A 23,636-nucleotide genomic window follows, 5' to 3' on the forward strand; every position below is an offset into this window, starting at 1 on the left:
ACTGTAATGATGAGAATATAAAGTTTTCCTGCATCCTCCCTGCTAATATTTTATGGAGTGCTCGTGTCAGAACAGAGGAAACAGCAATAGGTCTAAAATCCCCAGGGGATTCGGGGAGTTCCACTTTGGGAATGAATGTTACCCTGGCATTATCCAGGGATGGAGGCATCGTCTCCAAGGCCAGGATCATATTACAGAATCCAGCCAGGGATGCCTGATGCCACGTCAGAAGTTCTTTTGCTGACATCCTATTGATCCCCACCGCCGTATTCCCCATTCCTTTCAATGCCCCCATTATCTCCTCAGCAGTTATAGGGGATAGTATTTCCCATTTTGGTTCAGCCCTTTCTGTTATTAGTACAGTGTTCTCAGAAGGGCCAGTTCCAGCATAGATGTTTGCCCAATAGTCCTCCATTCCTTCCACTTTTTGTTGTCCTTTATAGGCTTCCTTCCACCGCCCCTCTAAGATTGTTTTTGCAGCATCCTTCTTTCGCAATTTATAAAGCCTTTGAATGCTAGCATATCTCGCCTGTCTTATCTGTTTATTCGACCTCGGCTTTTTCCCCAATGTTCTTTTAGGGGCTGTTGGTAGCCATCTTATTGGGAAGACCTTAGGCACATGCTCCTTAAACTTCCTGGCCCCTTCCATTTTTGTTTCCCACCCTTCCAATATGTCCAGAATCAAGTTCTTGAGCTTCTCCGGCTGGAATCTACAGTCTTCCATGGATTGACATGCCTTCTCTAGCATATCTTTCCTCCATGATTCCACCTGTGTGTTGTCTGTACTGATATTGATGTTACTATATCCTTCTGAAGAAGTCGTGGCTGGTCCAGCCTAAGGGTCAGAGCTGACATGACTAAATTTGGGGGTTCGTGTGGAAGTTTAGGAGATCTTTCTGGCCTATGGGTTATAACTGCCAATGATGATTCTCCTTGAAAAGTTTCCTTGAGAGAGTCATAGTTACTCCCGCCGTTTACCCGCGCTTCATTGAATTTCTTCACTTTGACATTCAGAGCACTGGGCAGAAATCACATTGCGTCAACACCTGCCGCAGGCCTTTGCGATGCTTTGTTTTAATTACAGTCGGATTCCCCTGGTACGCACCAGTTCTAAGCCGGCTGCTAGGCGCCGGCCGAGGCGCCGCGCCAGGGTATCCTAATCCTATCCGCGGCAGCCCTCCTACTCGTCGAGGTGTATCTCTGTCAGAATACTTTTTCGTGCCGTCGACGGCCGGGTATGGGCCCGACGCTCCAGCGCCATCCATTTTCAGGGCTAGTTGATTCGGCAGGTGAGTTGTTACATACTCCTTAGCGGATTCCAACTTCCATGGCCACCGTCCTGCTGTCTATATCAACTAACACCTTTTCTGGGGTCTGATGAACGTTGGCATCGGGCGCCTTAACCCAGCATTCGGTTCATCCCGCAGCGCCAGTTCTGCTTACCAAAAGTGGCCCACTAGGCGTCTCGCATTCCACGCCCAGGCTCCAAGCCAGCAAGCCGGGCTTCTTACCCATTTAAAGTTTGAGAATAGGTTGAGATCGTTTCGGCCCCAGGGCCTCTAGTCATTCGCTTTACCGGATAAAACTGCTTGTTCGAGCGAGCGCCAGCTATCCTGAGGGAAACTTCGGAGGGAACCAGCTACTGGACTTTTATGTGCGCATGAGAAACCATTAAATTTAGCATATAGGACAATGCACTCTGAGCCATCCTGTAACGGGGCGAACGAGACGTGAGACGTGCGGCTCCATGTGCAAGCTTTTATTAATAAACAGTCAAAAAACAGGCAGGGTCAAACAATGGCAAACAGGTATGGTACGGGCAAGACACGGAGCAATACTAGGGCTAGTGAAAGTCGACGATCGGCGAATAATATCCAACAGGGCAAGGCAGAGAGATAATCCAGCTATACGAGCAGTAGTCCAAGAGAGGTGCAAACAGAGTCCAAATGGCAAGGCAAAGGGTAAATCCACGATACAAGAACAGGAAACAGGAAACGTGACTATAAACAAAACAAACTAAACTTAGACTTAGAAAACACAGAAGGCTCGGTAAGGCAGCTAACACTAGGATAGTGTTACACGCAGAACCAGACTCAGAGCTAAACATGAACACAGAAGGCTTGGTAAGGTAGCTAACACTAGGAGAGTATTATACGCAGAACCAGACTCCGAGCTAAACATGAACACATAAGGCTCTGTAAGGTAGCTAACACTAGGAGAGTATTATACGCAGAACCAGACTCAGAGCTAGACATACAGGTCCTTTTCAAAAAATTTGCATATTGTGATAAAGTTCATTATTTTCTGTAATGTACTGATAAACATTAGACTTTCATATATTTTAGATTCATTACAACACAACTGAAGTAGTTCAAGCCTTTTATTGTTTTAATATTGATGATTTTGGCATACAGCTCATGAAAACCCAAAATTCCTATCTCAAAAAATTAGCATATCATGAAAAGGTTCTCTAAACGAGCTATTAACCTAATCATCTGAATCAACTAATTAACTCTAAACACCTGCAAAAGATTCCTGAGGCTTTTAAAAACTCCCAGCCTGGTTCATTACTCAAAACCGCAATCTTGGGTAAGACTGCCGTCCTGACTGCTGTCCAGAAGGCCATCATTGACACCCTCAAGCAAGAGGGCAAGACACAGAAAGAAATTTCTGAACGAATAGGCTGTTCCCAGAGTGCTGTATCAAGGCACCTCAGTGGGAAGTCTGTGGGAAGGAAAAAGTGTGGCAGAAAACGCAGCACAACGAGAAGAGGTGACCGGACCCTGAGGAAGATTGTGGAGAAGGACCGATTCCAAACCTTGGGGGACCTGCAGAAGCAGTGGACTGAGTCTGGAGTAGAAACATCCAGAGCCACCGTGTACAGGCGTGTGCAGGAAATGGGCTACAGAGAAGCAGCACTGGACTGTTGCTCAGTGGTCCAAAGTACTTTTTTCGGATGAAAGCAAATTTTGCACGTCATTCGGAAATCAAGGTGCCAGAGTCTGGAGGAAGACTGGGGAGAGGGAAATGCCAAAATGCCTGAAGTCCAGTGTCAAGTACCCACAGTCAGTGATGGTCTGGGGTGCCATGTCAGCTGCTGGTGTTGGTCCACTGTGTTTTATCAAGGGCAGGGTCAATGCAGCTAGCTATCAGGAGATTTTGGAGCACTTCATGCTTCCATCTGCTGAAAAGCTTTATGGAGATGAAGATTTCATTTTTCAGCACGACCTGGCACCTGCTCACAGTGCCAAAACCACTGGTAAATGATTTACTGATGTTGTGTTATTTTGTTTACTCACTATAGCATTATCTTATTCAAAATATTAGACATGTTTAAAAATATAATCCATATACTATTCTATGCAAAATATGATATCCAAATATTAATTACTATTTTACTGGATGTCTAAATACTGATTATAAGTCTTAAAGTGCCATCCACTGGCCATACTGATTATAAGTCTTAAAGGGCCATACACTGGTCAAATGCAGGTGTTTTACCAGTGAACTTAAATAACCCGAGGAACTTTGGGTGATTTCCAGAATATGACAGGTACACGTAAACAACTGTGATGTATGTCCTCTGGGATCACTGCCAACCAATAGGAGTGATGGAATAAAGAACTTTTTAAAAAATGGCGGATCTGGCCAAATTCCACCATTAAAAATGGACCAGGTGGGCTAGTGATTAATTGTGGCGAACCCGACAGGCGTAGCCAATTAAAAAACCGGAACTACCAACTTTGGGTAGTGAAAATGGTATAAAATGGATGGACGGACAGACAAAGATTCAGATGCGGTGACCGTTATCTCGGCTTTGTTACGTTGTCTAATAAAGTCTTATTTTGACATCTGGAACTCTGCTTCTTGAGCTTCATTGAACACATTGAGAAGATCCATCTACTGACCTTGAACCACAACACTGACCATGGTATTACTGTGCTCAATTGGCCTGCCAACTCTCCTGACCTGAACCCCATAGAGAATCTGTGGGATATTGTGAAGAGAAAGTTGAGAGACGCAAGACCCAACAATCTGGATGAGCTTAAGGCCGCTATCGAAGCATCCTGGGCCTCCATAACACCTCAGCAGTGCCACAGGCTGATTGCCTCCATGCCACGCCGCATTGAAGCAGTCATTTCTGCAAAAGGATTCCCGACCAAGTATTGAGTGCATAACTGAACATAATTATTTGAAGGTTGACTTTTTTTGTATTAAAAACACTTTTCTTCTATTGGTCGGATGAAATATGCTAATTTTTTGAGATAGGAATTTTGGGTTTTCATGAGCTGTATGCCAAAATCATCAATATTAAAACAATAAAAGGCTTGAACTACTTCAGTTGTGTTGTAATGAATCTAAAATATATGAAAGTCTAATGTTTATCAGTACATTACAGAAAATAATGAACTTTATCACAATATGCAAATTTTTTTAAAAGAACCTGTACACACAGAAGGCTTGGTAAGGCAGCTAACACTAGGGGAGTGATAAACGCAATACAATACTCGGCAGAGAGGAAGAGGAAGTCCATGTTTTATTTAGGGTGTGTGATCAGTGCAATCAGCTGTGTGTCGTCAGTGCAATGGATGATGGGAATTGTAGTCTGAGGTGGCGTGCAACAGTTAGTGTGGTGCAAGAGTCCATGTGGTGAGCGAGTGACCTCTGGTGGTGAGTTAACGGAAGTTCATAGACCAGATTTATGACACATTTATTGTGCCATCAGCTCATTTCGCAGTGTTTTTTTGGCCACCGCAGATTCAGAGTATGGGTTAAAGAGATCTAAGACCTTGAAATATGGCATACTGCCCTAACGAAAGCCAAATTTTAAACACTTTTTTTTTTTTTTAACAGAACCAGTCTTTTTTATAAACCCTTGAACTTGGCACATTTTATGCCATCAGCCCATTTTGTGTCATGGTTTCTGTGCCGCCACGGAGGATGTGTTAAATTGGACAACAGACCTTGATATTAGCGGTACCATAAGAAAAGCCAAAATTTGAACAAGTAGATTTCTATTACTTCATGTGCATCCATGCTCTTGTTTTATTAATAGTAAGATGGCAGTGATGCACAAAAGAAATAGGTTATATAAAACTAGAAACTGTAATGCGTAAGGCTGCAAAAAGTTTGCAAAAATAGTTTCTTGTGTATATATAAAGTCTGTTTTTATTTATTTATTATTATTATCCTTATTTATTTTAGCGGCTCTGTATGGTAATGTCACTTAGAGAAAATCTATGAAAAAACAAAACCTTGAAAAAAGAATAATATTTACAGGTGACTGTACTAAATACAAAATACAATGCTGAAAATAATGCTCTATGAACAATTTATGTTAAATGTGTGACCCTGGAGCACAAAAGCAGTCATAAGTAGAACAGTTATATTTGTAGCAATAGCCAACAATACACTGTATGGGTCAAAATTATCAATTTTTCTCTTATGCCAAAATATATTAAGTAAAAATCATGATCCATGAAGATATTTAGTAAATTTCCTACCGTAAATATATATAAAATTTAATTTTTGACTAGTAATATGCATTGCTAAGAACTTCATTTGGACAACTTTAAATGCTTTTATGACTGGTTTTGTGGTCCAGGGTCACATGTGGTCTGAAAATCTGAAGAGAGGTTTGGAAATTTGAGTCTGGAAAAGTATGGAATTTTGAAATGGAAAATGTGTAGGAAACCTGACCTCTGCTCTAGCTTGTTTCCTTCTAATAAACCTGGAACTGCAAACTAAATATTGTTGGCTCTGTGACAGATTGCTTGTTTTGTTCCTAGATTCTTCAGTGATTATGGCCTGCTGCACCCCAGCAGAGTTGGAGTGAACCTACTGTCAGACAGTGGCGTACCGTGGGGTTTCAGTCAGGGCCTTCAGTAAGCAACTGTAAAATACATCACATCTTACACATCTCTGTTACAGCTAATGCAGCTGTATGCGTAATGCACATATTATGCCGCACACAGGCTCTCAACAACAATGATGGCTGATCAACAACTTCAACAGTAGGTTAGATTAGGGTGGGTTAAAGGGATAGTTCACCCCAAAATGAAAATTTGCTGTTAATTTACTCACCCTCAGGTCATCCAAGGTGTGGGTACGTTCAGTTGTAAGTTATTTTTAAGTTAATGATGAACTAATCATTTACAAAACATTCATAAGCGATTAATAAGTGATATGCTAATAATTTGTATGTTTTGTTAATTCATTTACAAGCCATTTACAAGTAATTAGTTAATGATGACCTAATCATTTACAAAACATGACTATGCATTCATAAATGATTAATAAGTGATATGTTAATATTTTTATATATATGTTTTGTAGATTAAGTTATAAATCATTTGCAAGTGATTAGATGATGATGAACTAATCATTTACAAAACATGACTATACATTCACAAATGATTAAGTAATATGCTAACGATTTATAAATCTGTCATAAGTTATCTTTAAAAAATAGCATCATGAAATAATCAAACATATCCTTAATGGTTAATAGTTACTAGTTAATATATTATTAATCACTTATAAATCATTGAAATTAAAACTTTCTGGATGCACTGTATGTAAAGAGATAATTTGGTTTAATCAACAAAACAGCAGGATCTTTCATCATGACCACTTTTGAATTGTAGTTTATATATCTAGAAATCTATAGATTTTAGAATATAGAGATTAATCTTTAAGATCAGCTGAATTAAATAATAGACAAATGTATTAAACTGAAGGACAAGAGATGTGAGTGAAAAGATATTACAAAGATGCACTCCTACTTACATACAAAGATATTACAAAGATACAATTTCTACTCTCCACCCTCAATACAATGACTGAGGTGCCCTTGAGCAAGGCACCGAACCCCCAACTGCTCCCTGGGCGCCACAGCATTGGCTCCGGGGCACCACTGCTTGCCCACTGCTCTGGGTGTGTGTTCATGGTGTGTGTGTGTGTTCACTGCTGTGTGTGTGCACTTTTGATGGGTTAAATGCAGAGCACAAATCTTTTTTTTTTTTTTTTGCACATTATTTTTGCACATTCCTCTTATTACTATTTAGGTCAACAACATACTGACCTGCACATTTATATTTATCTTATCTTTTATTTAATTAAATTTTTTCTACTTTTCTTCTCTTAATATTTGTATACTTTATAATTGCACTGTCCTTGGAGCGGACCTGACCTACATTTCACTGCTGGTTATACTCTGTATAATTGTGTATGTGACAAATAAAACTCTTGAATCTTGAATCTTAAGGAAAAAAGTGGGCTTTTTGGCTCTGCCAGTTGAAAAGGTTCCTGACCATTTAGACAATGGGTCTCATTCACTAGTAATTACGTGGATATATTTCGTATTTGCACTAACAGGAGGCGAAAAAATCCTACCCGATCTCATGAAAGTATGTTACCAATAGCACGATTTATGTTTCTATTTGCCAGAGCTGGGTAGATTACTTACAAATTGTAATCCGTTACTGATTCCTAATTACATGACAAAAATTGTAGTCAGTAACGTAATTCATTACATTACACATTTTAGGTAATATAATCAGATTACTTTTGATCTAACTCACTTATCACATTGATTTCTGGAAGAATCTTAATTTCTGTGCATTTTGTTTGACATAATTTTCCTATTTTCACACACACACACACACACACACACACACAAACATTTGGCCTGGTTGCATTTTGGTACTGTTTTTACGTTTTTTTTTTAAAGTTTCTTTCCAAAGTACAGATTACGTTATTTTAACACCTGAATACAACGTCTTTCAAAAGTTGCAGTTTGGTCTGGTTTCGTTTTGGTTGTAGACAAATGTGGTATTTAGGTTTTTTTACTACTTAAAGAGAACATTCCAGGTTGGTATTTTTACAACGTTTTTAAAACGTTTTATTTTGGTTGCGTTATTTTAAAATATTTAAAAAATGTTTTTAAAATGTAGTATTGCAACATAGCAAATTGCAACCAAAATATGTAAATAGTTTTAAACAGCCATTCGGTCATTCATAGAACAATTTTTAAACTTTGTACATGAAAAAACTACCTAGGTCCAGACCTCGGTGATGTCATAGCTCGCTACGGGCATGGTTAAAAATGATAAACTTTCACTCTTTAATGGTTACATTTAGCAAGTAATCCGCACACCGAACTGTGGGGCCTGGTCCCTGGATCACGGATCAAAACTGTGATCTGTTTAACCTCTAAATGATATAACGTGATTAATATGTAAATCGTATTGAGATTAAATATTAATTTAAGACACTAAGTGTTTTTTTTTTTTCGTAGGCCTACATGTTTCAGTTTGTTATTTTCATAAATTTTGAATATATTTTTAGAAGGAGATTTTTGGAGAATCAACAAAATTTGTTCGTTAAAAACATTTGTTCGCAGCGTGTTTCATTTCACGCACAAATTAGTCCTTAGTGAATGAGACCAAATATTTTGGGGCCTGCTTTAATCTAGCAAGACCACAACAGTCGATAATAACCATGACAAACTTTTTTTATTCTTCTTTAACAGACCCAAATTGGACACTTTCATGTTTCACAATTTATTTTTTTCACTGAGGTGATGAACTGAGACAACTGCAAACAACTGATTTTATTGCAATGATTTGAATTTCAGTCTCCCTGCCTCTTCGACTCTGACAGTGACTGAAGACACTTTTAGCCATTTTGTTTTTATTTAAATATAACTTTGTTCAATTTTATATTGTATATAATTCTTTCAATTCCTTAAAATATTCTCTCTCAAAATAGTCTTAAATGATTAATCAACATTGTTTTTTGTTCGTATTATTTATGTGACTTTATCATAACAGATGTGTGTATCATATTGTGTTGCATTAATAAACCAATCAATCCACTGTTGTAATTAATACGTTAAGTAAATCAACTAATTCTTCACGATGTTTGAACAAATATGTATACTGTGTTGTTTTAATAAATCGATCAACTGATATAATTTATATACTAAGTAAAATCAATAAATTCCTAAATGTATAACTTTGTTTTGTCAAAAGTTGTTTGTTTTAACGGGTCTCAGATAAAACTGTCCTAAAGATAAGTTTATAAGTCTAAGTTTTTTTTGTGATTGCTGGAATGTTCTTTTTATTCGTTTCCAAAAAAATGTATATTGCCTGTAGGCACGTTAAATATCCAATATACAGTGGTGTGAAAAAGTGTTGGCCCCCTTCCCGATTTTTTTTTTTTTTGCATGTTTGTCACACTTTAATGTTTCAGATCATCAAACAAATTTAAATATTAATCAAAGATAACACAAGTAAACACAACATGCAGTTTTTGAATGAAGTTTTTTATTATGAAGGGAAAACAAAATCCAAACTGTGTTCCCTGTGTGAAAAAGTGCTTGCCCCCTAAACCTAATAATTGGTTGGGCCACCCTTAGCAGCAACAACTGCAATCAAGCATTTGCGATAACTTGCATGAGTCTGTTACAGCGCTGTGGAGGAATTTTGGCCCACTCATCTTGGCAGAATTGTTGTAATTCAGCCACATTGGAGGGTTTTCGAGCATGAACCGTCTTTTTAAGGTCATGCCACAGCATCTCAATAGGATTCAGGTCAGGACTTTGACTAGGCCACTCCAAAGTCTTAATTTAGTTTTTCTTCAGCCATTCAGAGGTGGATTTGCTGGTGTGTTTTGGATCATTGTCCTGCTGCTGAACCCAGGTTCGCTTCAGCTTGAAGTCACGAACAGATGGCCGGACATTGTACTTCAGGATATTTTGGTAGACAGCTGAATTCATGCAGTAAAATTGGCAGTCAATTTAACACTTAAAGTGTTATTTTTAACACTACTTAAGATCATATATGGTCCCAATCTGTACAGAGTTAAAGGTACACGGTTCATAGTGTTGAATTGTGTTAAAATACAGTGTTAAAATGGCACCTTATAGTGCTGAAAAATGACACTGTGTGTGCATATTTTTACACTTACTATTGTTAACAAAGTTTTACACTGGGGTCATCAAACACCTTAAAAGTTTTACACTAGGGGTCATTTAACACCTTTGGTGTTGTTGTTATTCCTATGGATTACTCGATAAGTGTTATCAAGAATGTATTCTTTCAGTACAATTTAGTTTTACATTGACACCACAATCTACATTATCAAATCTAAAATCAAGAGTCTTCAGACAGATATAATAATTCATAACAATTCATTTTTATTTAAAAACTGGGCAAAGTGGCTACTTTAAAACAACAGTCAACAGTACATTAAAATTCACAAGGGGTTGCACAGAAATATAAAATGTATAAAACCAACGAATTAACTTCACAGAGACATGAAAAAGTGACAGCTAAATTTGAATAAGATTACAGTAGGGTACAATAAAACTAAATAAATTATCAGACCCATAGGACATCTGCACATCAAAAGGTTTGTAATAAGTGAGTTCACTGATATTAAACACTTTCAGAGAAGTGCTGGGTCTGTGATCAATTCTGTAGGCATAAAGATGTTCATCAAAACAAATAGTTTTGAGCTGCGATGTAACCAGTAACACACATTCATTTCTGACAATAATATCCTGGATTTTATAAAACACTGGCAAATCAAGGTCTACCTGACCACAAACAATTAAGGTAGAACGATATTCAGTTCCATTATACGTCACCCATTTCACTGAGAGAACATTTGTTTCTGGAGGAATGTTCAACTTGCATGCAATCTCAACACTTTCATTCAAGTCACTGACACAGACAGTCTTTCCTGGTCCAAGTACAATTCTGTCACGGTTAAAGGCTTCCCAGTTATATGCCATGAAATTCTGATGTTTTTTGGCAAGCATCCGAGTTAGGTTCTTGAAACATTTTGGTTGAGTCTTGAAGAAATTGTGCTTGGACTCATATCGCATTGACCACATGTGAACGATAGGCCCAATATTTCTTATACACCGAGGGTAGTGACACATTAGATGATGTTTAGGAAGCAGGTTCTTTCCTGGAAATAAGCACTTGAACAGCCTGTGATGCTCTGTAATTAAGTGCTTCAAATAAACAGTAAGTCCTTCAGTTAAAATGGAAGAAAATACAATGTTCACTATTTGTAGTAAAAGTAGAAGTAATTGCCAGTATTTATCTTCTTGGGGCACAATGTCACCAAATATTAGTGGCAAATTTCGGAGTAGACACCAACACTATTGCATTTATGCCCAAATCATTGCTCATATCATCCAGTTTAACAGAAGGGGGCCGATTTCTCCTCTCCATGTACCCATAGTTAAATGAACTTAATCTGCCATCCAACTCTTTCGCTGTCAAAAAATGAGCTTGAACATACTTTAAAACAAGTTTTATTTCGAACTGAGCAACCCCTTCTAATACATCATGCATTAAGTCTACAGAATAGTTGTCTGATAAATTAAAGTACTGCAGAGTGTTTAACAAACATGTACGTTTTACACCACAAACTTGATGTAGTGTTGGGTCTGATTGCAGAGCTTCACAGTGTCGCAAGTGTGTTTCTTTGGTGCGGAAAGTTACATTTGGCTCATCTGCACAGTACACAGTTTGATAATCCTCCCTTTCAGCAAGACAAAACCTACAGTTATACCGAGCTCTAAAAGATTCAACGAATCCAAAAAGGCTATGCAAACCAAGATTATCTCCTGTTACTTGGACAATGCTTCCACGCACAAAACCGTCAGGTCCTAGTATTCCCTTGTTCTCAAGGACTTTTATGTCATTGACAATAGGTTCCAATATTGCGTCAAATCCATATGTTTTTATGTCTTGGGCATGGAAAAGCGCACATAAATGTATGTTTGTTAGAGATGAATTAAATTGTGGTGGAAAATTTCTCAAAGTAAAATATATACCACCTAATTTGTGAATTCCCTTTTTTGACCCCAAAGGATTGGCGGTCTCGAAATCGTCATAAAACAATTGAATTTGAAGCGCATTTTTTTCTGTTGAAAACAGCGGATGACTTTTTATGTACAGTCCATCTTCAATATCAGAGTAAATACCGTTTTTATTAGGTAAACCTGACTTGAACCTGCATGTGGTGTTTGGGTGCTTTAAAATGTTCTGTAAGGTTTGGAGTATTGGAACATATGCAAACTTGTCAGTCACTGCAACTTGCTCATAAGTTCCAGTAGTCCTGTTTCTTCTGTTGTCAAATCTGACCCCAAGTACTTTCTCCACAGGCTGGACAATTTCCCATTTTTTGGTAAAATATGATTTTCGTTTAGATATGGAATTAAGCATGGTGAAAGGATTTTCAATTTCATGAAATGACTGCTCAATTGAACTTTTAATATCTGTGTTTTCTGAAAATAAGAAATTCATAGCTGTCTCTTTTACTTGATCCTGGATGTCTTGAACTACTTCCTCCATAGACATCACAAAAGTATCAATTGTTGTCTGACTAACACCTGCAGCTTGCAATTGTGCTATTGCTGATGCACACAAATCTGTAATGTTTTTGCCGTGAACTGGCAAAGAACTGTCCTTTGAACATGTAGCCACATCAGAATTACTTGGTTGCCCAACTGCATTATGAAAAACAGCAGCATCTTCAACACATTTTAGTCTAAGTGATTTGCCAGGCAAGAGCCCATGAATTAACTTTAGATGTCGAACAAGGACATTTGTGTTTTCCAGACAACAAAAACAAATAAAACAAATCATTGTTGCCAGCAATCAAATCTAACGCAGGAATCTAGCTCTGAGTTCAGCAACTCTTGGGCACTCTTTGACCTTGCCAATGTCAATCTGAAAAACTGTTGTTTGTACAAAGGTGTACATGCTGTGCAGGACTTTGCTGTAAGATGTTTGAAACACAAAGTGCGCTTTGAAAAGTTCATCAAAGGCACTGAGACCACTCACTGATTTGCACGGTATGGCTCTCTTGTCAAGAATGATGTAGTATGCATGAATGCTGTTCTTCTTTGGACCCATGGCAAGCAGGTATGGCTGTGTGCTTTCTTCAATGGAGTCCAGGTGCTCTTGTATGTTAGTCCCGGCCTAAAAAGAAAAAAGAAAAAGCAAAATTACAAACAGTTCTCCAATTGACTCTCTACATTAGTTTTTCACAACACAATTAGCCCAACATACACTGATTTTAGGCAGACTACAGGTAATGACAGTAAAGAACAAATTTACCTTTTTGAAGATGATGAGATGTTTTTCTGCTTGAGATGCAGACATCTTTCCAGGTCTCTTTCTGCCTTGTGGTGAAGGCGGGATCAAATGAAGTAAAAGAAGAATAGAAGCAATGTCACTGTTCCATCCTGGAAAAAACAAAAACAAATGGCAACATTAGAACAAACAAAAAACAAAACAGGAGGTCCACACAATCTTATTCATAACTTTGACAGTCTAACCTGTATCCCCCATTTCATTCTCATTCACAGCCATTTCTGCACAGTCAATCAGGTCCTGAAGGGCTTGGGAGGAGTGGAGACTTTTGCTTTGCTGAATAACTTTGTGCATGAATGTAGTTGGCCACCTTTCTAGCAACTTTGAAGAAGTCTTTTCAACAAAGATCAAAACAAAATCCTGTTCAATCTGTATAAACAAACACTTGTGTAAATGCTTCACTTCAGAAAGTATATTGAAATTATAAGTTGTTACGTTGACAGCATTTGTGGAATTATTTTCCACAAAATTTATTTTGACCTGTTCCTCAGTCTTTAATACAAACACAATAAAAATATTAAAAATAACTTTGTTTTAACAGAAGAATTCATGTAAGGCCTTTGAAAAAAATATATAATTTTATTATGAGGACATTTCTGCCCATAAAGCTCAAAAGTAAGTGACTATGCACATCCATTGTAGTTTTTATGTAAATGACAATGACTATAAAATGACTATACTCCACAAATGTTGTCAATTGAGCTGAATTTGCATTAAACCTATAATATTTGTTTAATCCCAACCAAATGACCGGGTTAAAGGGATACTCCATCCCAAAATGAAAATGTTGTCATTAATCACGTTAATCATTTCGTTCCAAACCCATAAAAGCTCAGAACACAAATTTAAGATATTTTAGATGAAAACCGGGAGCCTTGAGACTGTCCCATTGACTGCCTGGTAAATAACAGCATCAAGGTCCAGAAAAGTATGAAAGACATCGTCAGAGTACTCCATCTGCCATCAGTGGTTCAATCTGAATGTTATGAAGTGACGAGAATACTTTAAGGAAAATAAACAAAAATAATGATTTTATTCAAAATTTTGTCTCCTCTGTCACTCTACATCAGTGTAGCGCCATTTTGAGAATACCTCTGGACAAACACTATGTACATTATTCTGTGTCAGCCACGCCACAAGGAAGCACTTTATTCAAATCTAAGTGTAAATACATTTATAAAACGTATCACGACTGACAGAATAGTGTATGTCCAGCGGATATTCTCCAAAATGGTACTGCACTGATGGTACTGTACCAGAATGGAGACAAAATATTGAATGAAGTCATTATTTTTGTTTATTTTCCATACAAAAGTATTCTCATTGCTTCATAACATTCAGATTGAACCACTGATGGCAGATGGAGTACTCAGACGATGTCTTTCATACTTTTCTGGACCATGACAGTGTAATTTACCAGGCAGTCAACGGGACAGTCACAAGACTCCCAGATTTAATCTAAAATGTTCAATTGTGTTCTGAAGACAAACTAAGCTTTTACAGGTTTGGAACGACATGGGGGTAAGTGATTAATGACAACATTTTCATTTTGGGGTAGAGTAAGCCTTTCAAGAAATTCTCTTATCACCAGATAGACATATTTTCTCACCAGGCCTTGAACATCCAAGAAGCGTGGAAATTCCATCAACACATCAGTGCTTCTGCTCGGGTCTTGAATCATCTTGCGACGGTACTGAAATGTCTCCATTTTGATCTTGCTGGTGTCCACTTCTGAGGTGTGTTTCATTAGAGAAACTGCTTCTCTACACTGTTCTTCAGTGAGGATAACATCTGTGCTGGATGCAGCCTCTCTTTCCGAAGTTGGGCCACCACTGAAAGACTGTGAGGAACGTCTACAGTTCTCTTTTTTGATTCAGTTCCTCTGAATGTTCTTTATTTTCCAAGTCAAGTAACCTTGTCCACTTTGAGGGTCATTATAATGTTCCTTTAAAAACAAACACATCTTAAGTAATACAACGGTGACCAACTACCCTATAACTAGATTTTAACAAAAAGTATTTGCACTTACATATCCATTCTTTGTGTAGGGATCACGAAGATATGGAAACAGGACAACGATTCCTTGGGCATACATTTCCCTAATCTGTCTGGATGGAGATGTGCTGTCAAAATAAAACAATGAAATATGAATTCAGGAAATTTGAAAAATAGGTTGAATGTAAATGTTTGGCCAAAATTAGTTATTAAATTATTATTCTATAACATCTTGTCTATCATCTCTGAAAATATCTTGGCAAAATTTGCTTGTTAAGTACAGAAAAATAAAGATTTATTGCAACAAGCAGAAAAGACACTTTCTCTTATATACACCGCGTTACAAATTATGCAATCTGAAATTCTGGTCATATTTCTTTCCCAAAAACATTTTACCAAACCCAAACCACATCAATCTTAATAACTACTACTGATTTTGCATTTAATCATATATTAGTTATATATAATTGTCTGGGAAGGCTAAAAGTCAAAAACTCATTTTCAGGTGCGAATTATGCATGTTCTCTTTTTCCAGATAAAATGAGCCAAGAAAGAGATTGAACTCAACTAAAAGTTACAAGTTATTAAATGTCAATGAGAAGGATGCAATACTAATGTAATAATAGAATTAGCAAAGTTAAGGAATGACCATTGGGCAGCGAAATGCTCATTGGGTCAGCAGAGTCAGAAAAAACAGGTGGAGAAGACACATTTTAAGTGCATAAGAGCTAAGAATTAAAATCAAGAATTAGGAGAGAAACCATCAGGAACCATTTAGTCTCCAGTACCACCATTTTCAGAACTGCAACAGTCCTGGAGTCTCCACAAGTGCAATGTGTCAGGTTCTCAGAGACTTTGCCTGGGTACAAAATCCTAAAAAGTGACCCTCACTTAATAAGAATAACATGCTGAAGTGTTGTGAAATCCATTAAGACTGCTTTTTCATAGGCTTTATGGACAGATAAGTTGAGAGTGACTCTTGAAGGAAGACTGCAAGACACACTTCTCAGGATAGGAGATAGACTAAAAATGAGCTCCTCAAACTTACTGTTTGAAGAGAACATGCGTAATAATTTGGCACACCTGAATAAGGAGTTTTTGACTTTCAGCCTGCCTGGACAATTATATATCGCTTATATATGATTGAATACAAAATCAGTAGTAGTTATTAAGATTGATGTGGTTTGGGATTGGTAAAATGTTCTTGGGGAAAGAATATGACCAGAGTTTCAACTTGTCTAATAATTCGGAACACGGTGTAAAGCGTGGCAGAGGTGCTTTCTCTTAACACCATAAAAACAGTTAACCTATCAAAATAAACCACGTAACATATATAATGAAGGTGTATCCATGCATATTTCTCGCCAGTCCTGTGTAAACTATTGATATCATACATAGATTGTGTAGGTAACTACAAAGTTGACTCTGCTCTTCTCCCAGTTTACTGGAGACTTACTTTAACGTATTTCGGGAAAAGAGGATGAATCTGCGTGTTATAAATCTCACAGCTCGGATTCAGCACGAACCAACATGGCGGCGCCCATCAGATCAACTAACATGTTCATTACAAGTGTTTAAAGTCCCAAATACACTTACTACACTGAAAAAAAATGTTTTTTTGGCCCTGTAATTATTATTTAAATTATCTATATAAATTCTACAAAAAAATAACAATTCAGTGCTATTACTTTAAAATAGCAGTTTTTCGTGTAGTGCATTACTTGGTGATTGTTTGTAATTATGTGTCCTCAGTTTTGTATGTAAATTGAATCATTCGATCTAAGTAATATTTACTAAACCAGTTCATTGGCTTAATTAGTTGACATTTCCAAGTAAAATGTAATGGAGTGACATCAGTGAATCTGGCAACCTTCTCTGCATTCGGAGCATGACGTCAAAGCCCCTCCCCACATTTGAGCGGTCTTTCTCACACAGTCCATGCATTTCGACGGTTGGCAGACTTGTTGGCGAAACGGGAAGAAGTGAATATGGAACCATGAAGGTAAGTTTTAAGCGAAACAAACTTTGTACGTTCCTGTTGGCTCACTTAAGTCAGTTTCTCCGCACTGAAAGCAGCGGCGCTTGCTGCACTAGCAAATAGTGTATTTTCCTGCTAGCTAGCTAACTAACTTGCTAACTAACTTTGCTGGCAGGAGGTAAGTTATGTCCAGAATTTCCCACAGCACTTTACAGCTTAGACGGCCGCCTAAACAAAACACGCCTGCTGCCTTAACTAACGTCTTAAAAAAAATAAAATAAAATAAAATAATATGTATATATATAATATGCAGGGCCTGAACTTCAGCACGGAATTTATGATTGTGTATGTGTATTTGTGAATAAAACGACCACGGTCCAGTTTGAAATAATTGCTGCACCGCTGCCATGAGGTGTATTTTGAAAAGAAAAAAACAAACGATGTAACTTACATACTCCATGCGGACAAATGTGTGGCCTCCGTGTAACTTACACGCACTCGATTTCACTCAAGTCTTCATATTGACCTGTTTTAAATGCGACACCGAGCTGACATATGTAAATAAAAAAAAAAATGAAATATCAATGTGCATCCTTGAGTTAGTAGAAATTAGTTGAAAAGCATATAGATAACCTTTTTTTTTTTTTTTTACAGAACATAGGACTGCTAATTTGAACTCCACGACTGACACAAGGTAAGATCAAATTAGTAATGATTAGGTTTAACTTGTCACGTAATTTCTTTATGTGTGGCAGTTTGGTTTAATTTTGAGATGGTTAATTTGTCTGTTTAAGACAGAGGGTGGTGAAAACCGTCCAACGCATCACAGGGACACCACTCCCTGCCATTGAGGACGTCCAGAGAAAACGCTGTTTACGTCGAGCTCGCGGCATTCTTAAGGACTCCTCTCACCCTGACCATAGACTGTTTAACTTACTGCCCTCTGGGAGGCGCTTCAGGAGCCTCCGAACAAGGACAAGCAGACTCAGGAACAGCTTTTTCCCTACAGCTGGATTCCGTCTTTTTCCGTTTGAATTTTTCTGGACTTTTTTTTTTTTTTAATGGTCAAATTAAATGTTATTAATCTAAAAGCATGTCTAATTCATTAAAATCATGAAAATTATACAATTTAACATTTAATTTATTAAAAGTGTAACAAAAATTACACGTTTAGGGCCGTATGAAATGTTTTATTTTTTTCTCACCTTATGTTTTATTGTTACCAAATTCTGTGTTTTAGCATGTCTATTATTTGAATGCATACAAACTATTTTTATTTATTCTTACAGTAGCCTTATGAAATGTGTTTTCCCCCTCAGAAATTCTGTGTTGTGTATTTAAATTTTACTGGATATCAGATGAAGGCATAAAACAATTTTAATTAATTTATATTTGAATTAATGAAAATTAAACATTTACATTTTTGGCAAATGAAGGGGATTTACTATTAAAATTAAAATATTTTGTGATTATTTCTTTAAAAAAAATAACAGTAGTAGTAAGTAGTAGTATTATGTACATTCTACTAAATAATAGTAATATAGCCTATTTCTGTCTTTAATAAGTTAAACCAAACTTTTATTTTGACGGGTTGCCGTGAATACTTCTAAAGTTCTGTGTGTGTATGATATGATGCTAGTTTTACTCAAATTAAATGGTAAAATGCTCGTAAAGTGCCTTTCAGATCAGTTCTGGAGATATTGTTGATGTATTTATGTCCTCATTGAGACGGCAGACGCTGAAATCACCGCGAGCGCCACATTAGTAAACACAACCGCACGTGCAGCACATTCACAGAGACGCGCAGAACATGCAGGATTCATATTTAAATCGACTTTTGCAGCTTAATATTTACAGATACTAGTCCATATTGCGATTTGATAAAAGTGTAATGACCTACTTTTGATTAATTCATCCAAACTTTGACAAATTCCGTGACATTCCGCGTTAAACTGTAAATTCCGTTTTTATGACTGGATTCCGTGCGCGTTCTCTGCATCGCGGAGATCATAGATCCCTACAGATAGCGCTCCTGCTGTGTTCTTTAACAACCAGAGCAGTCATCTTTCTATTCACTTCACTTTTGCTATTTAACCAGAGCGAAGGAGACGAGTGCGGTCACGTGTGGGGCTTGTCCACGCGCCTTTGGAGAGAAGTGAAAGTGACAGCTCGGCTAGTATCGGTGTATCGATACTTCGGGAAATTAATATTGGTACCGTTCAGATATTTCAGTATCGATATTTATCGAAATATCGATATTTTTGACAACACTACTGTACATGTATAAACTTAATTCATTAAAAACAGTTCTTGTTCAGAAATATGAGCATGTCTGCCTTCTCAGGCTGTATCCGTGAACGTTCAGCACAGATTGTGTCACCGGCAGTTGAGAAAACCCGTTCACTAGGTGTTGAGGAGGCCTGAACACACAAATAGGTGCTGAGGAGGACTGAACACACAAATACGAAAAGGCTATGTTTGACATTAAAGGATAAGTCATGCGCTGGTTCCACCACCAGGCAGCAGGGTCATCAAACGTAAAGGTTGGTGGTGTCTCCTTATACATCTGCATCTCCTTCTCTGCATGGTCCTGGATGGACATGGTCCTCCTCTGTGATGACCTCTTTTCTGCATCGTCATCGGCAAAAAGCTCCTCCAATGGAGACTTTCTTGGATGTTTTCTTGGAGGTTGTTGCTGCAAAAACAAAGAATAGACTTATTCACTAAAAGAAAAACATCTACTTAAGGCAGAGGCTAAGATCCTAAATATAATATTTCAGCATTTCTGTGCTTACATTCTCATCTTCCTCCTCCACTTCATCATTATCATGCCTTTTCTCTGACCACATTGTTCTGACATCACTACCTTCTCCACAATCATCCTCTGTTGACTAATAACATAATAAATAACATAATTGGTATTTATAGACCAAATATTTTAATGGCTGAATTGGAGACATTAAATGTTTGAGCTTCAATGACATTATATAACCTGCTTGTGCTCAGAATCTGTCATCATCTGTCTCTTGATTCGGTCCCAGACACCGACAGAGTCATCATCACAATCCATATTTTGTTTGAAGCATGGGTCTAATGCTGTTGCCACTTCAAGAAAGTTCCTGATGTCCTCGCTCTGTAAAATAATGTTATTTAAATATACAATAAGGTCACAGGAATATAATTATTTAATGTATTGTTCTTTAATGAAAGTTCACCTAATTTTTACCTGATATCGCTTGGACAAGTTTGCCCAAACTTGCTTCTTGAGATTGGATACAAATACTGTGTCTCCCTCAACAACAGTAAAGTGCATCTCTAGCTTTTTGAGAATTGGCAGGATCTGACCACATGTGGGGTTCTTTTCCGTTGAAACGCAAAGTGTGGAAGTGTAAAGAACTCTCATCAAGTTGATGAACTCCTCTGCCTTCCTGAAGTCTTCATCACTCAGCCGGGCAAGTCTGTGTGTGACAATTAGGATACATTTTATAATATAAAATGAATAGTTATTTTTGCTTACACTTATCTATTTATCACTGTTTTACTACACTTTTACTAATTATCTAACATTAGACTCTCACTTGAAGTTGACTGAATCTTGAGCTGCTTAGTGTTTTATTCATCTTGTGTATTGGTGCTGTGCTGTATAAATACATTGAGTAGGATACCCAGATTTCCATCTATCCTATCTAGCTCTACCTGTCCCTCTCCATATTCTTTCTCAGCCGTTGATCCAAGCTGGCTGCTTGAATTGCAGGGTATTGCTCTAGGAATCTCTCCATCATAAGGTAGAGAGAGTTCCATCGAGTTCTCACATCAAGTGTGAGTGAGTGTTGCGGCAGCTCTGACACACACAATAAAATCACAAATACAAATAAACAAATGATATTATATAACATCACCATACAACATTTATGTGATTTAGTTACATTCAGACATCAGCTATTGTTGTACTATTTGAAAAAAATAAATGCATGCAAAATTTACGTTACTAAAAAAGGCATTTTAATTATATAGCATTCATTGTGGTCAAATGAAACAAATTTAGTGATTCTTACTGAGGAGATCTTGCTTCTCTCGCAGAACAATCTTTGCCATCGAGGACCTCTTCATCCACACAATGATGGTACGGATCTTTGCAGTCCACTGAGTCACTGCAGACAGGGAGTAGAGACTCTGTGCTGCACGATTGAGTGTATGAGCAAAGCAGCCAAGTTTCACAAACTAGTCTTTTTATGGCTATGTCCATATTTGCTGCATTATCCACAGTAGCAGCCACTACTTTGTCAAAAATGCCATATTCTTTCAGAATGTCACCGATCTCCTCTGCCACGGCATGTCCGGTCTGGGCTGTGTAGACAGCTTTGGTTTGCAGCACTTTTTGCTTCATTTTGCCCTCCACTAAATAGTGTGCTGTGACAGTTAGGTAGTGGTCTTGAGCAATGCTAGTCCAAGAGTCACAAGTGAGGGCAACAGAGTGGACATCAGCAAGATCAGAGATTACATTAGATTTTTCTATCTTGTACCAAATTGGGATTAACTGGTTTGCCAAATAGTCTCTGGTAGGGGGGGTGTACTTGGGGTTGATAGAATGGATCATATCCCTGTGAACATAAAAACGCATAATGATAGGACCTAACATAGGTTGGGAAGCAAGATTTCTATCTTAACTCTTTGATTAACATTAACAGTTACCTGAACGTCGGGGATTCTACAACAGAGAAGGGATGCAGTCTTTTCACCACATGTGCAGTAACTTTTCTGTGGCACTCTTCCACTTTCTCCACTGGCATTTTCCCCTGCTTTGCTGCCAATGTGAATGGAGTTTCACAACGAGTCTCCACCGGTTTAGCATTAGCAGCAGTAATATTAGGACTGCTACTAGCGTGGGCAATTTGCATAACGCTACATTCATCTACGAGGGAAAAAAAATATTTCAGTAACGTTGTTGTTCACCAAATTTGGTCAAGCGCTTTATTGTTGTCACTTACCTGATTGTTGTGACGAGGTAACGTTACTAACGTTGGTTAGCGCAGGGTTGCCCAAGGAGGACGAGACAGTGGACCTGCGCAGCACGTCAAACACGCTACACTCCTTAATTTGTACATCATGCAGGCGTAGGTGTTTCGTCATATTCGTAGTGCATCCTCCCGTGCAAGATATCATTTTGTCACATGTGTTGCACTGTGCCGACCCAGGCTTTTTTAGTGTGAAATAAAGCCACACTTTTGAGTGCCGCTTACCGTGCTCCATAGCTGCAACTGAACAAGCACGCGGCAAGCACTTCTGGAAATACGGTGGCCACAATGGAAACCAAAACTTGCGCGTTTGGAACCGATGATCGGAATCGAAAACAAATTTTAGAAACAATTCCAATGGCATCGTTATTTTTTTAACGGTTCCAAGTTGGAACCGGTTCTCGATGCCCAACCCTATACATATGTTATGTTATGTATTTTCTGCAATAAATTTTCTTTTTGTGTTCAATAGCATCATGTCAATGGCAGAAGGGACATTATCATCCGTTGCTTAGTTGAGTATCTTGGAGAGGAGCTGATCAAAGACTATCAGGTATCTGATGATCATCATGACTATATTAAAATGATTGTCTAGCCCAGGGGTGCTCAATCCTGCTCCTGGAGATCTACCTTCCTGCACAGTTTAGTTTCAACCCTGTCCAAACACACCTGTCTGTAATTATCAGGTGCTCCTTCAGATCCTAATTGGTTGGTTCAGGTGTGTTCAATCAGGGTTGGAGCTGAACTCTGCAGGAAGGTAGATCTCCAGGAGCAGGATTGAGCACCCCTGGTTTAGCTTTATAATCTGGTCTTCACTTGTGATTATTATATTGAAGGTCAAAGATTCTCTACACTTGTGATGTCTTTTAAAAAAGACTCAAGATTAATATTTTTAATCAGGCTTTTAACTGATTTCTTAAATCTTTATGCTCTTACCCTTTATTTTTTAAATCATATTTAATCTTTATCTTATCTGCCTTAAACTTTAACTTGCCTTTTGTCTCTTTTTTTCTGACTATTTAACGATCACTTATTAACTTTATTTTATGAGCAAAAGAGTATTTAATTTGATTATACCTTTATAACCTATTTTACTGATTTAATCCCACAGTTTTCAGCTCCAGTGTTTCCCCCATGGGGACCTTCCACACTGGGAGTAGTTCTGGTCTACCAACACGGGTGCCGTCCCATGGACAGCTCCAGCCTGGGTGGCTGGAGGGCTCTGCACCTCTGTGTGGAACCTCTTGTCTGCCCGGGTCAGGGTGGTCACTATGTCGGCACTCCCTGTGGTCGTGGGCGTTGACCCCTCTCAGTCTGGATGGCCCCCAAAAGTGACTTTCTTTGTCTCAGGGTCAGCCTCGGTGAAGCACGTTCTGTAACTTTACGTATAAAAAGTGCCTTATGAATATTGTTTGATTTGAGTATACTAAATTGAGTATACCTCTTTGTTTTTATTTTCACATTTGT

At 37.9% G+C, this 23,636-nt stretch overlaps 1 protein-coding gene across 1 annotated transcript; it reads right to left on the reverse strand.

Moving 5' to 3' along the window:
* Nucleotides 1-19,427: 19,427 nt before the first annotated feature.
* LOC306887872 (E3 SUMO-protein ligase ZBED1-like) lies at nucleotides 19,428-22,423 on the reverse strand. The gene is made up of 7 exons (XM_079445876.1): nucleotides 22,143-22,423; nucleotides 21,847-22,066; nucleotides 21,210-21,755; nucleotides 20,381-20,612; nucleotides 20,147-20,287; nucleotides 19,950-20,045; nucleotides 19,428-19,849 (listed from the first exon to the last, which is right to left on the reverse strand). The coding sequence occupies exons 1-7, from the start codon at nucleotides 22,402-22,404 to the stop codon at nucleotides 19,469-19,471; spliced, it is 1,878 nt and encodes a 625-aa protein (XP_079302002.1). The 5' UTR covers nucleotides 22,405-22,423; the 3' UTR covers nucleotides 19,428-19,468.
* Nucleotides 22,424-23,636: the final 1,213 nt, after the last annotated feature.

Source organism: Barbus barbus, assembly GCF_936440315.1.
Source record: "Barbus barbus genome assembly, chromosome: 21".
Taxonomy (NCBI): domain Eukaryota; kingdom Metazoa; phylum Chordata; class Actinopteri; order Cypriniformes; family Cyprinidae; genus Barbus; species Barbus barbus.

Bases quoted from the DNA above. Each gene is read 5' to 3' on its own strand.
- LOC306887872 (XM_079445876.1), bottom strand. From the start codon at position 22,404: ATGGAGCACGGTAAGCGGCACTCAAAAGTGTGGCTTTATTTCACACTA. The intron at 22,067-22,142 runs GTAAGTGACAAC...TTTCCCTCGTAG, and splicing joins TACCTCGTCACAACAATCAG to ATGAATGTAGCGTTATGCAA. The intron at 20,613-21,209 runs GTAAGAATCACT...TGTCACACACAG, and splicing joins AGAGAAGCAAGATCTCCTCA to ACTTGCCCGGCTGAGTGATG.